Here is a 14,334-nt window from a genome sequence, read left to right on the forward strand (position 1 = left end):
ACTGTAACTACACAGAAAGAAAAATGTTTAATGGAAGAAACTTCTGAGCACAGTCCTCTAATTGAATACCTTCTCTTGAATATACCTGAAGGTCAAAAGAACTGTAAAAAATTTGTGAGATGTATTTAGTAAGTCTGTAGCTGGTACTGATATTGGTATAGCAATTCTGAAGCTATTCTGTATGTACCATAGGGCTGAGCAAATGAATAATACTGATATTATTGGTAACTAGGGTTTTCATTACTGGGGAAATATGATGCAAATAAAAAATGGGGGAAGGAAAGGAAGAAGCCTGTGGTGTTGGACTAGAGTTAAAGGTATGAACTCAAGAAGAAATTTCTCTGAGAAAAGGAACCAGGGCTTCTTGGAGAGACAGATAATTTCAGGACTGGAGGCTGGGAAAGCATGGGGTGAGCCTGGAATATTTCAGAAGTAAGGAAGTGTTCAAATCAAGTGGGGACATGTCAGAAGAAAACAGGAGCTAGCACATTAGACTCCTACTGGCCAAGGCTGGGACAATTTAAGCAGTAAAAAAAATAATGACAGAATGGCTTACACTATAGCTAATAAAATAATCCATGAGTACATACCGTTTCTAAAAAGTTTTTAAAGGAATGCAAAGAAGAGGAAAAAGCTTCTTTTTAAACATAAGAATTCCAACTAACAAAAAGTGCAAGGAATGACAGAAACAGAAATCTACAAATTTATAATCATCAATTACTAATAAAATTGATTCAGGAAAGGATCATCCCTGGAACTTAAAACCAATGGGCAAAAGATGCTGAAGATGGTGGCTTATACTAGGGTGGCGGCAGTAAAGGTGGTGAAGTGTGATTAGATCCTGATTGTTTTGAAGGCACAATCAACAGGATTACCTGAAGGATGAGCTGGAGGGTGCAAAAGCAAGAGCGGAGCTCAGGAGAACTCCAAGGTTTTTGGACTGAGCGACTGGAAGGATGGAGCTGCCATTTTCTGAGAAGGGGAAGATATTAGGAAGAGCAAACTGGTGGGGAAGATTTGGAATTCAGTTTTGGCCATGTTAAGTCTATCAGATATCCAAATGATAAAGTTAATCAAGCAGCTAAGGTTGGAGCTTTGATTTCTGAGTAGAAATCCAGGCTGGAGAAGAGAATGTGAAGTGATCAGCATAGTATACATGCTACCTAAAGCCCTAAGAGGGAGGAAACATAGAAAATGTTCTTGATCAAGTTTTAGCAAAACACTTTTTAACTAGTTAAACAAATTAACTTTCTATTTAAGTTTAAATTTATACTTTTAATTGGTGAGCAACAATTGAGTGCCCAAAGAATGAAAAAGAATTCACTGTAATTCAGCAAATATATGTTGTACATCTACCAGCAGAATGTATCATTAAGAATAAGACATGGTACCTGCCCTTAAGAAATAAAGTCTACAGATGAGGAGACAGGAATATTAAATGAGTAACTGTGAGACAGTATGAGGAACAGTAACATAAATATGCAAGAATATCATGCACCTATTAAAGAGTTCAGAAGAAATGAAAACATTTATAAAAAGAAAATTCATGGCTCTTAAAAGGCAACTTGATGACAAAATACCTTTCAAAAACATGAAGACCTTGGTGTAAGTGAGAAATTGGGACCAAGTAGAATTATCAAGGCACGATTTTTGAGTTTGTCTGTGATAGAGGAAAGGAAAGTAGATGGATTCAGAGGCTGTAAAAATGGTATGAACAAAAGAAGTGGGGACATGTCAATGTAATGAGAAGCTGCATATAAGCAACGAAACGCCCTGCACTCCTTACAAAGAATAAGGTAGATACCCAAACCTGATAGAGCACTTACCACCGTTCTTTACAAACACTAATTCATTTTAATCTTCCCAACAACCCTACAGAGTAACTACTGTTTCTATCTCTCTCTTAAAGAGGCACAGAGAGGTTAACCAACTTGTCCAAGGTGGCACAGCTAGTAAGGGGCAGAGCTGGATTTGAACCCAGGGTAGTGTGCTCTTGAGTCCATTATTAATCATTTCCTTTTATCACTTTCCTAGAGGTCTATATGCCACTGAGCAATGTCCTATAAAGTTCCTTAAGTGAAAAAAGCAAGAAGCAGAGTATTTTATAGATTGACCGAATATGTGTGTGTATAAATGCACATGCTTTATAGTTTGCTTTATATGTATTTGGATGTATAAATTCACATGTGCTTATCCACATAAATAAACACATATAGGCTTGTATATGCATGAAGTATTTTTGGAGGCCTACTTAAGAAATTTGTAACAGTGCCTCTTTCTGGGGAGAAGAGGGATCTTGAATAGAAGGGAAACTTACTTTTCATTTTACATGTCTTTGTATTACTTGAATGTTTAACAGAACTGATACTTTTAATTAAATAAAGAACTAGTTCTAATTTTTTAAAAAAAATACAACAATGGGAATGTCACACAGACTAGACAATCTGTGGTCTGGTCTAAAGATGGAGTACACAGGGTCGTGCAATTTCAGTATGAAGGGAGTTTATAAGTTTTAGTCTATTCAGTGGCAGAGAAATTGACTGATATTTGTTATTTTGAATTTTTGAATTTTACCAGTACTCATGTTTTTTGTTTGGGTACCCACCTACCCCCCTACCCCCACGCACACCCTGTTTGCTCCACGTGTTTGTGGTAGAGCTAATCCCACTGCCGGATCAGGGGAGTGGTCTGGAAACGGGTGTTAACACAATCGCTCTGTCCCGTATTCCCTGTCCCCAGTGATACCTCCAGGGGCCAGGAACCAATGCAAACCAATGAGGGCTTAGAAACCTCCAACCTGGGACCTCTGAAACATTCGTTTTAGCTCCCAGGAAAGCAGGCTCTCTGCTGCAGGGCTTGGACCCCAACAGCGGGAGCCTGGGGCTCCAGGGGCCGCCGTCTGGAGCCAAAGATGGGAGCCTACACAACAGAAGTCAGACCTGCGAGACAGAGAGGAGCCACAGGGTACAGTGCCGGCTGTGAATCCAGTGGAGTTAAAAGCTAGTTAGCGCTTCCTTTTGACTTTTTGGCTTTTTGAACAAATAAATTCCCAATATCACTTAGTTTTAGTTGATTTTTCTCTTACTTGACATAGAGAAGCGGAGGCAGAAAAAGCCCATTTCAACCGGGAAAAGCTTCCTAACATGGCTAAGATTTAAGTTACAGTGTCCTAAGTCTTTGGGACCAGGATACAGGTCACCTCACACCTAGTCAGGGGAGACGGCAGGGGAGGAGATGGAAAGGAAGGCTGGCAAGATGGGATGGACAGATGGAACAGCAGTTGGAGGAGCCCTGAAGGCTGGTTGAAGACTCTTGCTGTTTCCAATAACAATCTAACACTATTATGTTATGTCACCTGTCTCTTCTTTAGCTACCTCATGATAGTACTAGCGCTTTTTTTGGGAAGATGATTCTAACACCTACTATAGATTTTATATAGATTATGTATCCTAGATATTATCTAGATATTATTTCAGGTACTGGGGACACAGCAGTAAACAAAAAAATCCCTGCTTTCATGGAGCTAATAATCATTTTATAGACATTTTCATGATTTTTTAATTAAAAACAAACGTACAGAATGAACATTTACTGCTACAGACATGCCAGGGATGGTGCTAGGTGCTTTTATGTCAATTCCTTCACTTAATTCTAGTACTATTGCTGCGAGGTAGGTATTTTTATTTTCATCCTAAAAATGAGGAAAATAAAGTTGGGCGAGATGAAGCAACATGGTGAAAATCACACCATTTGTAAGGGCACAATCTCGAGTAAGATCTAACTTGTTCAAGTATAGCATTTTGCTCACTAAACAAACCACAGCTCAATTTAACTATCTATAGTACATGACATGTCTCCACTTTAGCAACTTAATGAGTATACTCAGATCCTGCAAAGTTGCTGGTATTATATAACGCATGAATAAAGAATCTTATATGATACAATTTATTATCTTCTCTTGATCTGACTATTGCTCATTGGGTTAATACCTAGGATATGATCTCATATCTGTTTTCTCTGTGAAATCTTGCAGTGGTATGCTGGAGTTGGCTTGACCTGCTCACAAGAGTGACTGGTGAATTTTCAGAAATTTTGCAAGCCCGCTGGCTTTATGTTCGTAACTTGAAATTCAAGATGGTGGGAATATTTACATCCAGGAAACAAGACAAATGCTACAGATCAGGGCTTTATTTTGTTTTCCTGGGGAACCAGTTATTAAACATCTCCTGGAATACCACTGGACTGAAGGCCCATCAACTACTCAATGGGGAAATAGCATGGAAATTACTTTCTTTAAGAAATTATTCAAAATACTGGCAAGTTTCTCCAACTTGAAAGAGTTTTCTACTGCGCCCTCTCTCTATAATAATGATATATAAGAGAACACCATGGATACCTTTGTCTTTCCCAGTGCACCATGGGGTTAAAATAGTCATTAATTACCTCATACTTTCAGGACCACTAGTTTTTAAGTTGAATGCTATAATATACATGTAATGGGTTGACTAGTTTCCCTCTCAAAATTTATGTCTACTCAGAGCCTCGGAATGCGGCATTAGTTGGAAATGGGGTTTTTGCAGATATAACTAAGATAAGGTCAACTGGATTATGGTGGGACCTAAAAGCTATGACTGGGGTCTTTAAAAGAGAAAGGAGAGGGAGATTCAGACACAGAGAAACCGAGGGCAGTCGGCCATGGGAAGGCAGGCAGAAATCAGAGTGATGCAGCCACCAGCCAGTCAGTGTCAAGGACTGACAGCACCACCGGAAGCTAAAATGGGGTAAGGAAGGACACTTCCCTAGAGCCATCAGAGGAGTGCAGCCCTGATGACAACTTGATTTGGAACTTCTAGCCTCTAGGGCTTTGAGAGAATAAATTTCTGTTGCTTTAAACCACCCAGTTTGTGGTAATTTGTTATGGAAGCCTTAGGAAACTAATACAGTACTTGTGCAAATTTGTATATGCGTAGTGCCTAATAGAAAATAGTCAAGGAGCCTAACAAGAATTTACTAAATTCCTTTCTGGCTTCCTGCTACATAAAAGATTTTCATAAGAAATCATGTGTTACATCTAAAAGTAAGCTTTCGCCATAGCATCTGTATTCACTTGCCTACCTTAATAACCCCAGAGAGGAAGAAGGATAGGGCGTAAATTGAGTGGAAACAAAAATAATTAGTGAGGTTGTGTTGAGAATAAATGAGTGGACTGGTGAAGCTTCTGTGTAGATCCATGGTTCCATAAACTAATCAGCAAAGTTGCCATTCAATACTCAAAGTAATGTAGGTGGGTATATAAAAAATAGAAGCAACTATCATTTTTCAATGCTTATTAGGTGACAGGCATTGAACAATTTATACATGTAGTCTATAAAGTAGGTGGTATTTATCTCAACTTTACATATGCAGAAACTAAGGCTTAGCCAGATTAAGTAACATTGCTAGTAAGTGGCAAAACTAGGAGTCGACATCATGTCCAGCCCTGCACTGACTGACTTCAGAGCTAATGCTTTAAAACCTAAAGGTGTGGTCCACAAGCCACCTGAACCTCACCCCAGACCTAGAACTTCTAAGTGTAGGACCAGACATCTGTATCTTTGTTACTTCCTTCTAGCACTTCAATTAGGCACCTGTTAGTCATTCTCTTGTGCCCTGTGTCTCATAGCTTTCTTTCAAGTTTTCTGTCTTTCTGTGCTATGTTCCACATACTTCAAACTTATTTTTCATTTTGAAAATTCTTTTTTCCACTCTCTCTAACCTTGATTTTAACTCTTTCACTGACTTAAATCCTTTCAGCAATTACTATTTCAATTTGGAATCCTGCCTGTTTTCTTAGCATTAGGTCATAAGCAGTTTTCCATGTTGTACAGAGCCTTCATAATTATTTTTTAAAACAGTGGCAGAATATTCCATTCCCTGGTTATACCGTGATGTACCTCATCATTCATCTGTTGTTATATGTTGTCCTTATATGACATGAGTCCTTAGAAATTATCATATAACCCTAGATTGGCTGGATGACCCATTGTGATATATAGATTAATGTACGGAATGGGACCCAGGCATCTGTGTGGTTAGAATATTCTTGGTGATTCTGACGCACACCCATGACCAAGGACCACAGATCTGAAGGACCCCACAAGTAGAGATAGACTCTTAATATTATAATTAATGGTTAAGAGTGTAGAATCTTAAATCATACTCTTTGAACTGAAATCTTGGCCTCCATGTCTGAAAGGCTGTGAGACCCGGAGTAAGCTTCATGACTTCTCTCGGCTTCAATTTCCTCATTTTTAAAATGAGGATCATAGAACCTTCTGCTGTGGATTGCTGCCATGGTTAAATGAGATGTAGGTAAGCTCAGCAAGCTCTTCTTGTAATCATTCTGTTGTGTAGATGGGGACCTGAAGCTGAGAGGCACTCTGTGAAAGTGTGTGGGCACTTCAGTCCACCCCCGGGAGACCTCAGAGAGGCAACCTAGGCTGCAGGGTAGTTTACTGCCTCACCTCTAGACCTGCTGACATGGGGAAAAAGTCTGTATGTGAAGGAGAGGTATTACACACTACTTGGGGCTGTCGTACTTTGATATATTCTTACCTTATCAAAAAGAATAATCAGTATGTGAGTTAATGAGGCATGAATTCCTGAATGGAATGAAGAGATGCTATACAATCTTCATGGGGACCACTGGGGTTAGAAGAAGCCATCAGAGATTTGCTTCAGAATCACAATGGTCCCAGGAACAATCATGGATTTAAGGAGGAGTACAGGGGAGAAAAATGGGAATGGCCAAGAGAGAAAGGTCACCGAGCCACAACTGACAAAAACGTAACTAAAATTAAAATGATTTTTAAATTCAAGTAGCCTATGGTTCTAATCATTTCTAGAGGTTAAGTTTTCTCAGCTATGATCTGTGCTAGAGGTTTCCTATAAGGAGTAGCTTCCTCTAATTTATAATGGAGAGCAAGAGAGAAAAAGCAGTGAAACCGATTCATCTTTACTGGCTGTTGATACCAAGTTTCCCTTCTTTTCTACCCTTCACCCCAAGTGAGGGGAGACTTTGCTGGGCTTTGTGTTGAGCAACCTGAAGTATTTCAACTTGCTGAAAATGAAAAAAAATATAAATACAAGATTAAAAAGTACAAAAATAAAAAAAATTAAAAGACATCCTATATGCACCAATTTTTCAATTAGCTACTGTCAAAAAGCTGAAGTAACATGTAACCTACAACAGTGGTTTTGAACCATGTTTGAATCCTCCTCTTTGAAAATCTTACAAAAAGTTATACTTATCTCCCCAGAAGCGTACATACGCATATAAATTCAGAAGTCCAAAAGCTCTCTGAAACCACTAAAAGGGATCCAGGTTACAAAGCCTTCTCTTCAATAGCACAGGACTCTGTACATAGGAGTATGGTGATTTTCTCTTATTAACATATGCAAATAGTGAACATCTGAGGAGTGCTGGTGGAAATTTTAATAAATGCCATCAACTAGGTTCTATATGCTTTCCTAATTGATTGTTGGTGATCTTCCCTGTTGCTTTTAGCAACTGAATCAGATTATTTAAAATTGATATTACAACTCGATCCTTAAAATGGCAAGACTCCCAAATCAGACAAGTCTACACAAAGGAAAGGGAAGTTATGCAAGGATATGTGATATCCTTAAATGCCACAGCAGATCAGCCAGTCTTTATTTGACTTAACAGAAATTTAGCATTTAAGATTTTTAAGTGAGAGGCACCAAGAGTTGATTTAAAAAGTTAATTTGCCGGGGGTGGGGGGGGCGGCAACAAAAAGCTGCTGTTAACCTAAACATTTCACCACATGCCCCCTGTTCAACATAAAACACTCAGGAAAGAAAACATATGTGAGAACTAGCTTTCAGAAAACATTTGATTAAAAATAGTTACACTTACATCAGCTGTGTTTCAAGTTGTAGTCCATTGCACTTGATATTTATAACTAAAGAGAAAATAAGAATACCATGGGCAAGCTGTTTGGATTTAGAATCAAGGTCACTGATGCTGACTTCTGTTTGGCATGATGTGAGCCACGCTAGAGGATGTCACTCTAGCTGAGAATGGGTGCTTCCTGGCCACTCGGGAAGAAAATCAGGAAGGGCTTCTGAAGCCCCATGGGGCTGATCCTTTTGGCACCTTTCCACCTCTGTGAAGGGGAAGGCAGTTTGATTAACAAAAGTCTCATGCATAACTTTCGGGAAAAAGAGGGAAATGAGCCTTCCCTGGCACTCCTTGCTGAGTCAAAAACAGGCAGGGACAAGCTTGGCCTTGAGGAAAGTACTTGTGCTTTTCTGCCAGTTTCTGCCATTAGGAGCTCCCTGATGAAATTAGAACTGAGGACACTTTAAGAGAAACTTTATAGGACAGCATAATAGGTGATTAAATGTTTAACAACAGGAAGCTTTCCTTCCTCCTCCGCTCCTTTTTTTTTTTAAAGCAAGTTATAAGAGTTAGACTGCATATTTACTTTACCTAGATTTTTGTCAATTATTTTTCTGTAAGAGAATAAACTCCACATTGTAAATGAATAAATTTTATCTAGATGATGGAAGAGGAGTCAATAGGATCAAAGTGAAGATGAATCTCCAGTGGATACCAGTTTTAACTCTTATTTGCCCTGAAAAAAGACATAGCCAGTAAAACACGTCAGAGAATAAAAGCTTAGAATAGTGGTTTATGTATGAAAAAAGGAAAAAGTGATGAATGGGTGGGGCTTTAGCTGTAACTATGTTTTATTTTAGAAAGAGGGAGAGAGCTCAGAGGCAAATATGGTAAAATGTTAATATGTATTTAATTGAGATGATATCTTGTGTCTGTTATATCAGTTTTTAAAATGTTCTATATGCTTGAAAGCTTTTATATTTAAAACAATTTTAAAAAGAGAATGTGAAGACTTACACAGCAAGACTCTAGAAAGCTAACTGGGGTTCTCTGACATGAAGGAAATATGCAGGACAACAGATGGTCCAGTAGCCTGCATTCTAGAAATAATCTGGACATAGTAAAAAAGCATCTAAACCTAGCTTACACTGAGCTTATCTGAAGAACAGTTTTAAACATGAGACAAGATTTCAGTAGAAAAAGAAAGGCTGGGGTAGCCTCCTGGAGTTGGTCCTAAATGATTTAATTTGAGTATATTTGGACAATCAGCAAGACAGTAAGCCAAGCAGGTTAAATATTTATGTGGTCTGTAAAATGCAGTTAGGGGTGTGCACCCCCAAACCACATCCAGCCCAAACAGCTTTCGGGTTGGCCCTAACACTTTGCTGCTGCAGCCTGCTATGACTGAGTGCACGCCAGGCCACCTGCCGTTCGTTCTCTCAAGGGAGTGGTGTACGCTCACAGAGGCATGATGGGAGAAGAGGGCAGGAGGTTGGAGGGGACAGAAGAGTAAGAGGCTGTGTGTGAGTGAGGAAAAGGCAGAGCCCATAACATTTTACTGTTAAGCCTGAACAAATGTATTTTATTAGATACGTAGCAAATCTTGAAAATATCATTTTTTCCCCCAGTAAATGTAAATGCCCTCCTTTTGAAGTTCCTGCAGAATGGATTCTGGGGGTAAGTGGGGACACTCTCCAATTATACCTCCCTCCACCAAAAGTGTGGATGAGGACCATTCCATAGATGCACCCACTGCTCACACACCGCTGCTCTGCAGGTTCACAGCCTTAACTGAACCCACCTCCACTTTCACTTTCTCTTCTGTAACAGCTTATGCCGAGAGCCAAAAGAGCTACTATGTTTACTTTTAGATACACAGTTATCATAGAATATGGAATATTTAATATATGCTTTTTTCTTCTCCTTCTATCTTTCGCCTTAATATCCAAGTACACTAGCTCCTCTGAGATTCTAGGAGATTACACAGTCACTATGACCAGTATCTTGAAAATATGTATCTGCCAATAACTAGGAAAAGTATGTTTGCAAAATAATATACATAGGCAATCCTCTATAACCTATGTGTCACAGCTTTAGACTAGAAAAGTATGAAAAAAACAACGGTTAAGGTTGATTCAACACTGTATCTAGATCAGCAGTTCTCAAGCAGGTGATTTTGCTCCCCAGGGGCGGTTGTGACAGCTGTAGGGATGCTATTGGCATCTAGTGGCTAGAAGCCAGGGATGCTGCTGAACATCCTACAGTGCACTGGAAAGCCCCTTACAGCAGAGTTTTCTGGCCCAAAATGTCAATAGTGAAGGATCTGAGAAACCTTGGCCTAGGTGTGTCTGTCTACTGTTTCTCTTACCTCACACAGAGCTGGTGCCTAGTTAGCTACTGCAGAAGACGTGCAATTATAAAGATCCTCTTGATAAGAGATATCCACCGAGAGCAAGTTTTTCCCCTGCTTAGACTTTACAGGGAAAAGGGATTTAAAATCTTGTAAACTGAAAGGTCACCCTCAGCTATCCACTCCGAAAATACTAATGAAAGTGATACTGGGAGAAGAGCTCTGGAAAAAAATAATCTCATACTTGTCTCTTTCTCTTCCTCCTCCCCATTCTTCTTATCAAGAGCTTCTAAGATAATTAACATTACTTCCTTTAACTGTTACAAACAGCAGAATCATTTAAACTCTGTCTGTGATGATAGGCTGGGAGAACAATGCCAGTTTGTAACAGATTCTCTAAATTGTTCTTCTTTTTCTTACACCTGGATTAAATGCTTAATACATACACGGTGATTAAATGCTTAATACATATATGGTGAATATTAATGAATAAAAATTAATGGGTGAAATAATAAAGCTGTAGCTGAAGTTTAATAATGTACTTGACTCATTTTATTACTAGTTGTTTATGTATCTGTTTTTTCCACTAAGTACTGCACTTACAGATACAGAGACTATAATGTGATAAGAACATCTAATGTCCATTAGGTTGTTTCATTTCTAATTGTTTTGTAAATGTAAGGCAGCAACCACTACATGAGAAAGGATATATGAAGACTGGGCATAAATGAACACATAAGGTTTTTTATTAGATAATAAATTTACAACAAAGTCAATGTCATGTACTTGTTAGTACCAAGAATTGTTATTCAGCCACAAAAGACCAGAGCGCTAGTTCATGAAAACAGTGTAATTTATAGTTTTGTACAGAGCCAGTCCAGAAAAAATTCCCAGTTTTTTCTTAATGTTAATTCTTCAGTAATTATAATCAGTGTCAATGCTGATAACATGTATTTTTCAATTATCCTTATCACAAGCGCACACACACGGACACATACAATATTTATATATATGGCACACAGACACTTGTGTTACAAAGATAAGTGCTGGGTTCAACTCCCTAATATCTGACCATGCTTTGCTGCTAGGCCCCACTATCCCTTGTTTCCAGAGTTATAATTCTCTGTCCTTCATTTCACCATTGTCCTCCCATGTCCTGTCCCCTAGGTCCCTGCCCGCAGCATTGCAAAAGCACACATTCCATGTGAGAGTTCAATGAGCAACAGTCAACTGTAGGATAGAGAGCCATGAATCCTGTGAGAAAGGCAAGTTAACTCTTCTCTCTGAGCCTCGGTTTCTTGCAGGCATTACACTTTTAACCTACCAGCATAATTATGAGGATTAGAAGAGGTAATATATGCAAAGCACTTGGAAAATCTTTGGTGCTTAATAAATGCTAATTTCCTTGTTTAATCGCTGCTCCTCTTTCCTCATCTAGATTCTAAAGGACTGTGACCATAAATAAGACTGTGATCTCCTGTGGGCTAACCATATCATATTTACCCTGCTTAATGGCCTTAAATAAGAAAAATATCTTTCATTCCACAGGAGAGGTAGGAGACATAAATGCAAATATGATTGGTCGGACCCATACTCTATAATATGGGTGGGTTTCACTCAAAAGATAAGGAATAACATCACATTTTTTTGTCTTTTGTTTTGGAACAGGGATAAGAAATTAGAAAGGCCTAGGTTAGAAGTGGGGAGCGAGGAAAGGGAGGAAACAAAATGCAAGCCTGGCAAAACCAAAGACAAATTTCCTTGATATCATGCTAATTTTACCGAGGGTCTGCACTGTTGCCTTTTACCTATTCACAAAACAAACCAACGAAAAAACTGAGGCGGAAAGTATGTCATATCCTAGGGGGGCACACACACCTTACTAGGAATTCAGTTGATAGCCAAAGCCTTGAATTACTGAACAAATACAAATTTTTATAAACAACAAAACTGCAAATGTTGACTGGCTTATCTGAAAAACTATTATCAATCAGTCTATGAAACATGACACTATTTATGAAAATAAAAACAGCTCATATTAACTTAGAGAAAGACAGTCTTCTTAAATTAACAAACAGAAAAAGAACTTGAAGATGTGTAAAGGGCTTGACCACGCACAGCACCGGCAGTGCATTCCAAAGACCAGCACTTGTGGATCTGCATTTGCTCAAGCAGAGACCTTATGGTACTTCCAGGCTCTTTGGGGGGCATATATATTCCCCCCGCTCATTTAATCTCTAAGAGACTCTATGAAGGGCATGAGATCAGTATTTCTGCATTTCACACATTAGGGTATTGAGGTTTCGAAGTGCTGGATAACTTAAGCAAGCCATGCAGAGTGAGTCTGGATCTGAATTCTTGATATTAAATACTACGCTATACAGTCCATACACTCAAGTCATCTGTTTCATTTTTCACTAAACCTCTAAAGAGCTGAAATTAAGCACTTCTTTCAAAGACTTATTAAAGTGTCAAGAAGTATGTAATTAAAAAACCCTTTAAAGTGGTCAAGACATAGTAAAAGTTGGTTGGCTAATGTTGATATAATCTCTACTAAATGGAAATAATAATGAAGTTTTAAAATCTGTCACTTCTATTGCTAAGAGATAAATTTCTACTTAAAAAGCATAATAATCATGGGAATATTTCAGCTTAGGGGCAAAGGCAAATTGTATAAAGCAGTTCCTCACTTTTATACCTAGAAAATCAAAATTTCCAAAATCTACATAGAAAGATATCATGAACTTACTTTGACCTGAGGGTAGGACTTCTTATTCTTTTCACTCGATGCACCAGGGAGTCCACCGTGGGACGGGCCTTCACAGACATAACGGAAACGAAATCCTCTCTGCAAAGTCAGCACAGAGCCAACAAGTTTGAGAAGCACTTACTAACAGGTATCAGGACAAACTATACATATTTTTAATATTTTGTTTATTAGATGAGGGAGAAAAACCAAGAAATATGTGAAAGGAGGCTATGGAAGGAGGCTGTAAAAAAGAACAACTTTTCCCATAATCTTACTATGAACACTGAGGTTAATTGGCACTTGTGTACAGAGCCCTGGTGTAAACGCTGAGTCCGGAACCCTGCAGAAACCCTCCTGCTGTGCACAGCAGTTCAGTGGGGAGTGAACTGCTGAAGAGTTAGTGTAAGCCTTGGACTCGACATGCCACAGCTTGTTTGAAACAGAGCTTCTTCATCTCAAATTGCTGCCGCCAAGCTCTGAACTTGGCCATATTACTCCAAGTTATGCTTCCTTGACTCTAACTTAAAGGAATTCTTTTATCTATTTTGATTACAGTTGGTTCAGGAGAGACAACAGAAAGGCCTTGTTAAATACAATATGTCAGTGTTGTAGAACACATCTTATGCCGCACTCTACATTTGGTCAGCTTCTTTCAATAATCCAGAAGATTAAGAGTTTTGATTTTATGATTATTGATATTATCAAGCTCAAGCCCTCTATATTAACTGATCTGAATGAGTCCAAAACCAGGTCCTTTAAATATTATTAACTCAAGAATTTTATAACTGTTGTAAATGAATGAAGAGTTAGCCAGAAGTCTTTACTATGTGAACTACTATGGGCTAAAAAACACTTAAGTCCCATTTTTTTTTTAATCTATGCAAATGAGAATAGACTAGACTATCTTTAAGGTATCCTAGTTCTAATATTTTACACTTTACAAAGCTAACAATTATGTGTATACAAAAAATAAAACAGACAATTATGAGAATGGATCTCATAATCATATTAATGGAACTTTCAATATATTTCCTGACTCAACTTTATAATGATGTAAATCAATTTGTGGTAGTGTTAATAGTTTATATTTATACAGTCACTAACCAGATATTTTTTCAAATTCATCCTTTAGTGAAAAGAATATGTTAATATACAATACTTTAAGTAATAACTTCATCTTTCATTTATTTCTGTGGGACTGACTTCATCTAAACAGTGCTAGATTACTAGGCCATGCGAGCTCTGCTCACTGACTGCTAGCTAGTGGGGGCTTCTGCCCTGCACACTCACAGCAACTATAATGCCGGCAAGCATAAAGGTTTTAACAGCTTT

At 38.4% G+C, this 14,334-nt stretch overlaps 1 protein-coding gene across 2 annotated transcripts in view; it reads right to left on the reverse strand.

Annotated features, from left to right (window-relative positions):
* The window catches only part of NFKB1 (nuclear factor kappa B subunit 1), a 123,393-nt gene that overhangs the window by 72,088 nt on the left and 36,971 nt on the right, over positions 1–14,334 (reverse strand). For both annotated transcript variants that reach the window (XM_054591679.1, XM_054591678.1), the window contains exon 5: positions 13,003–13,101. In XM_054591679.1, the coding sequence (XP_054447654.1) occupies positions 13,003–13,101 (99 nt within the window). The remainder of the gene's footprint in view (positions 1–13,002; positions 13,102–14,334) is intronic.

Source organism: Pteronotus mesoamericanus, unplaced genomic scaffold (genome assembly GCF_021234165.1).
Source record: "Pteronotus mesoamericanus isolate MK-2021 breed Mesoamerican mustached bat unplaced genomic scaffold, CSHL_Meso_final scaffold_232, whole genome shotgun sequence".
NCBI classification, from domain to species: domain Eukaryota; kingdom Metazoa; phylum Chordata; class Mammalia; order Chiroptera; family Mormoopidae; genus Pteronotus; species Pteronotus mesoamericanus.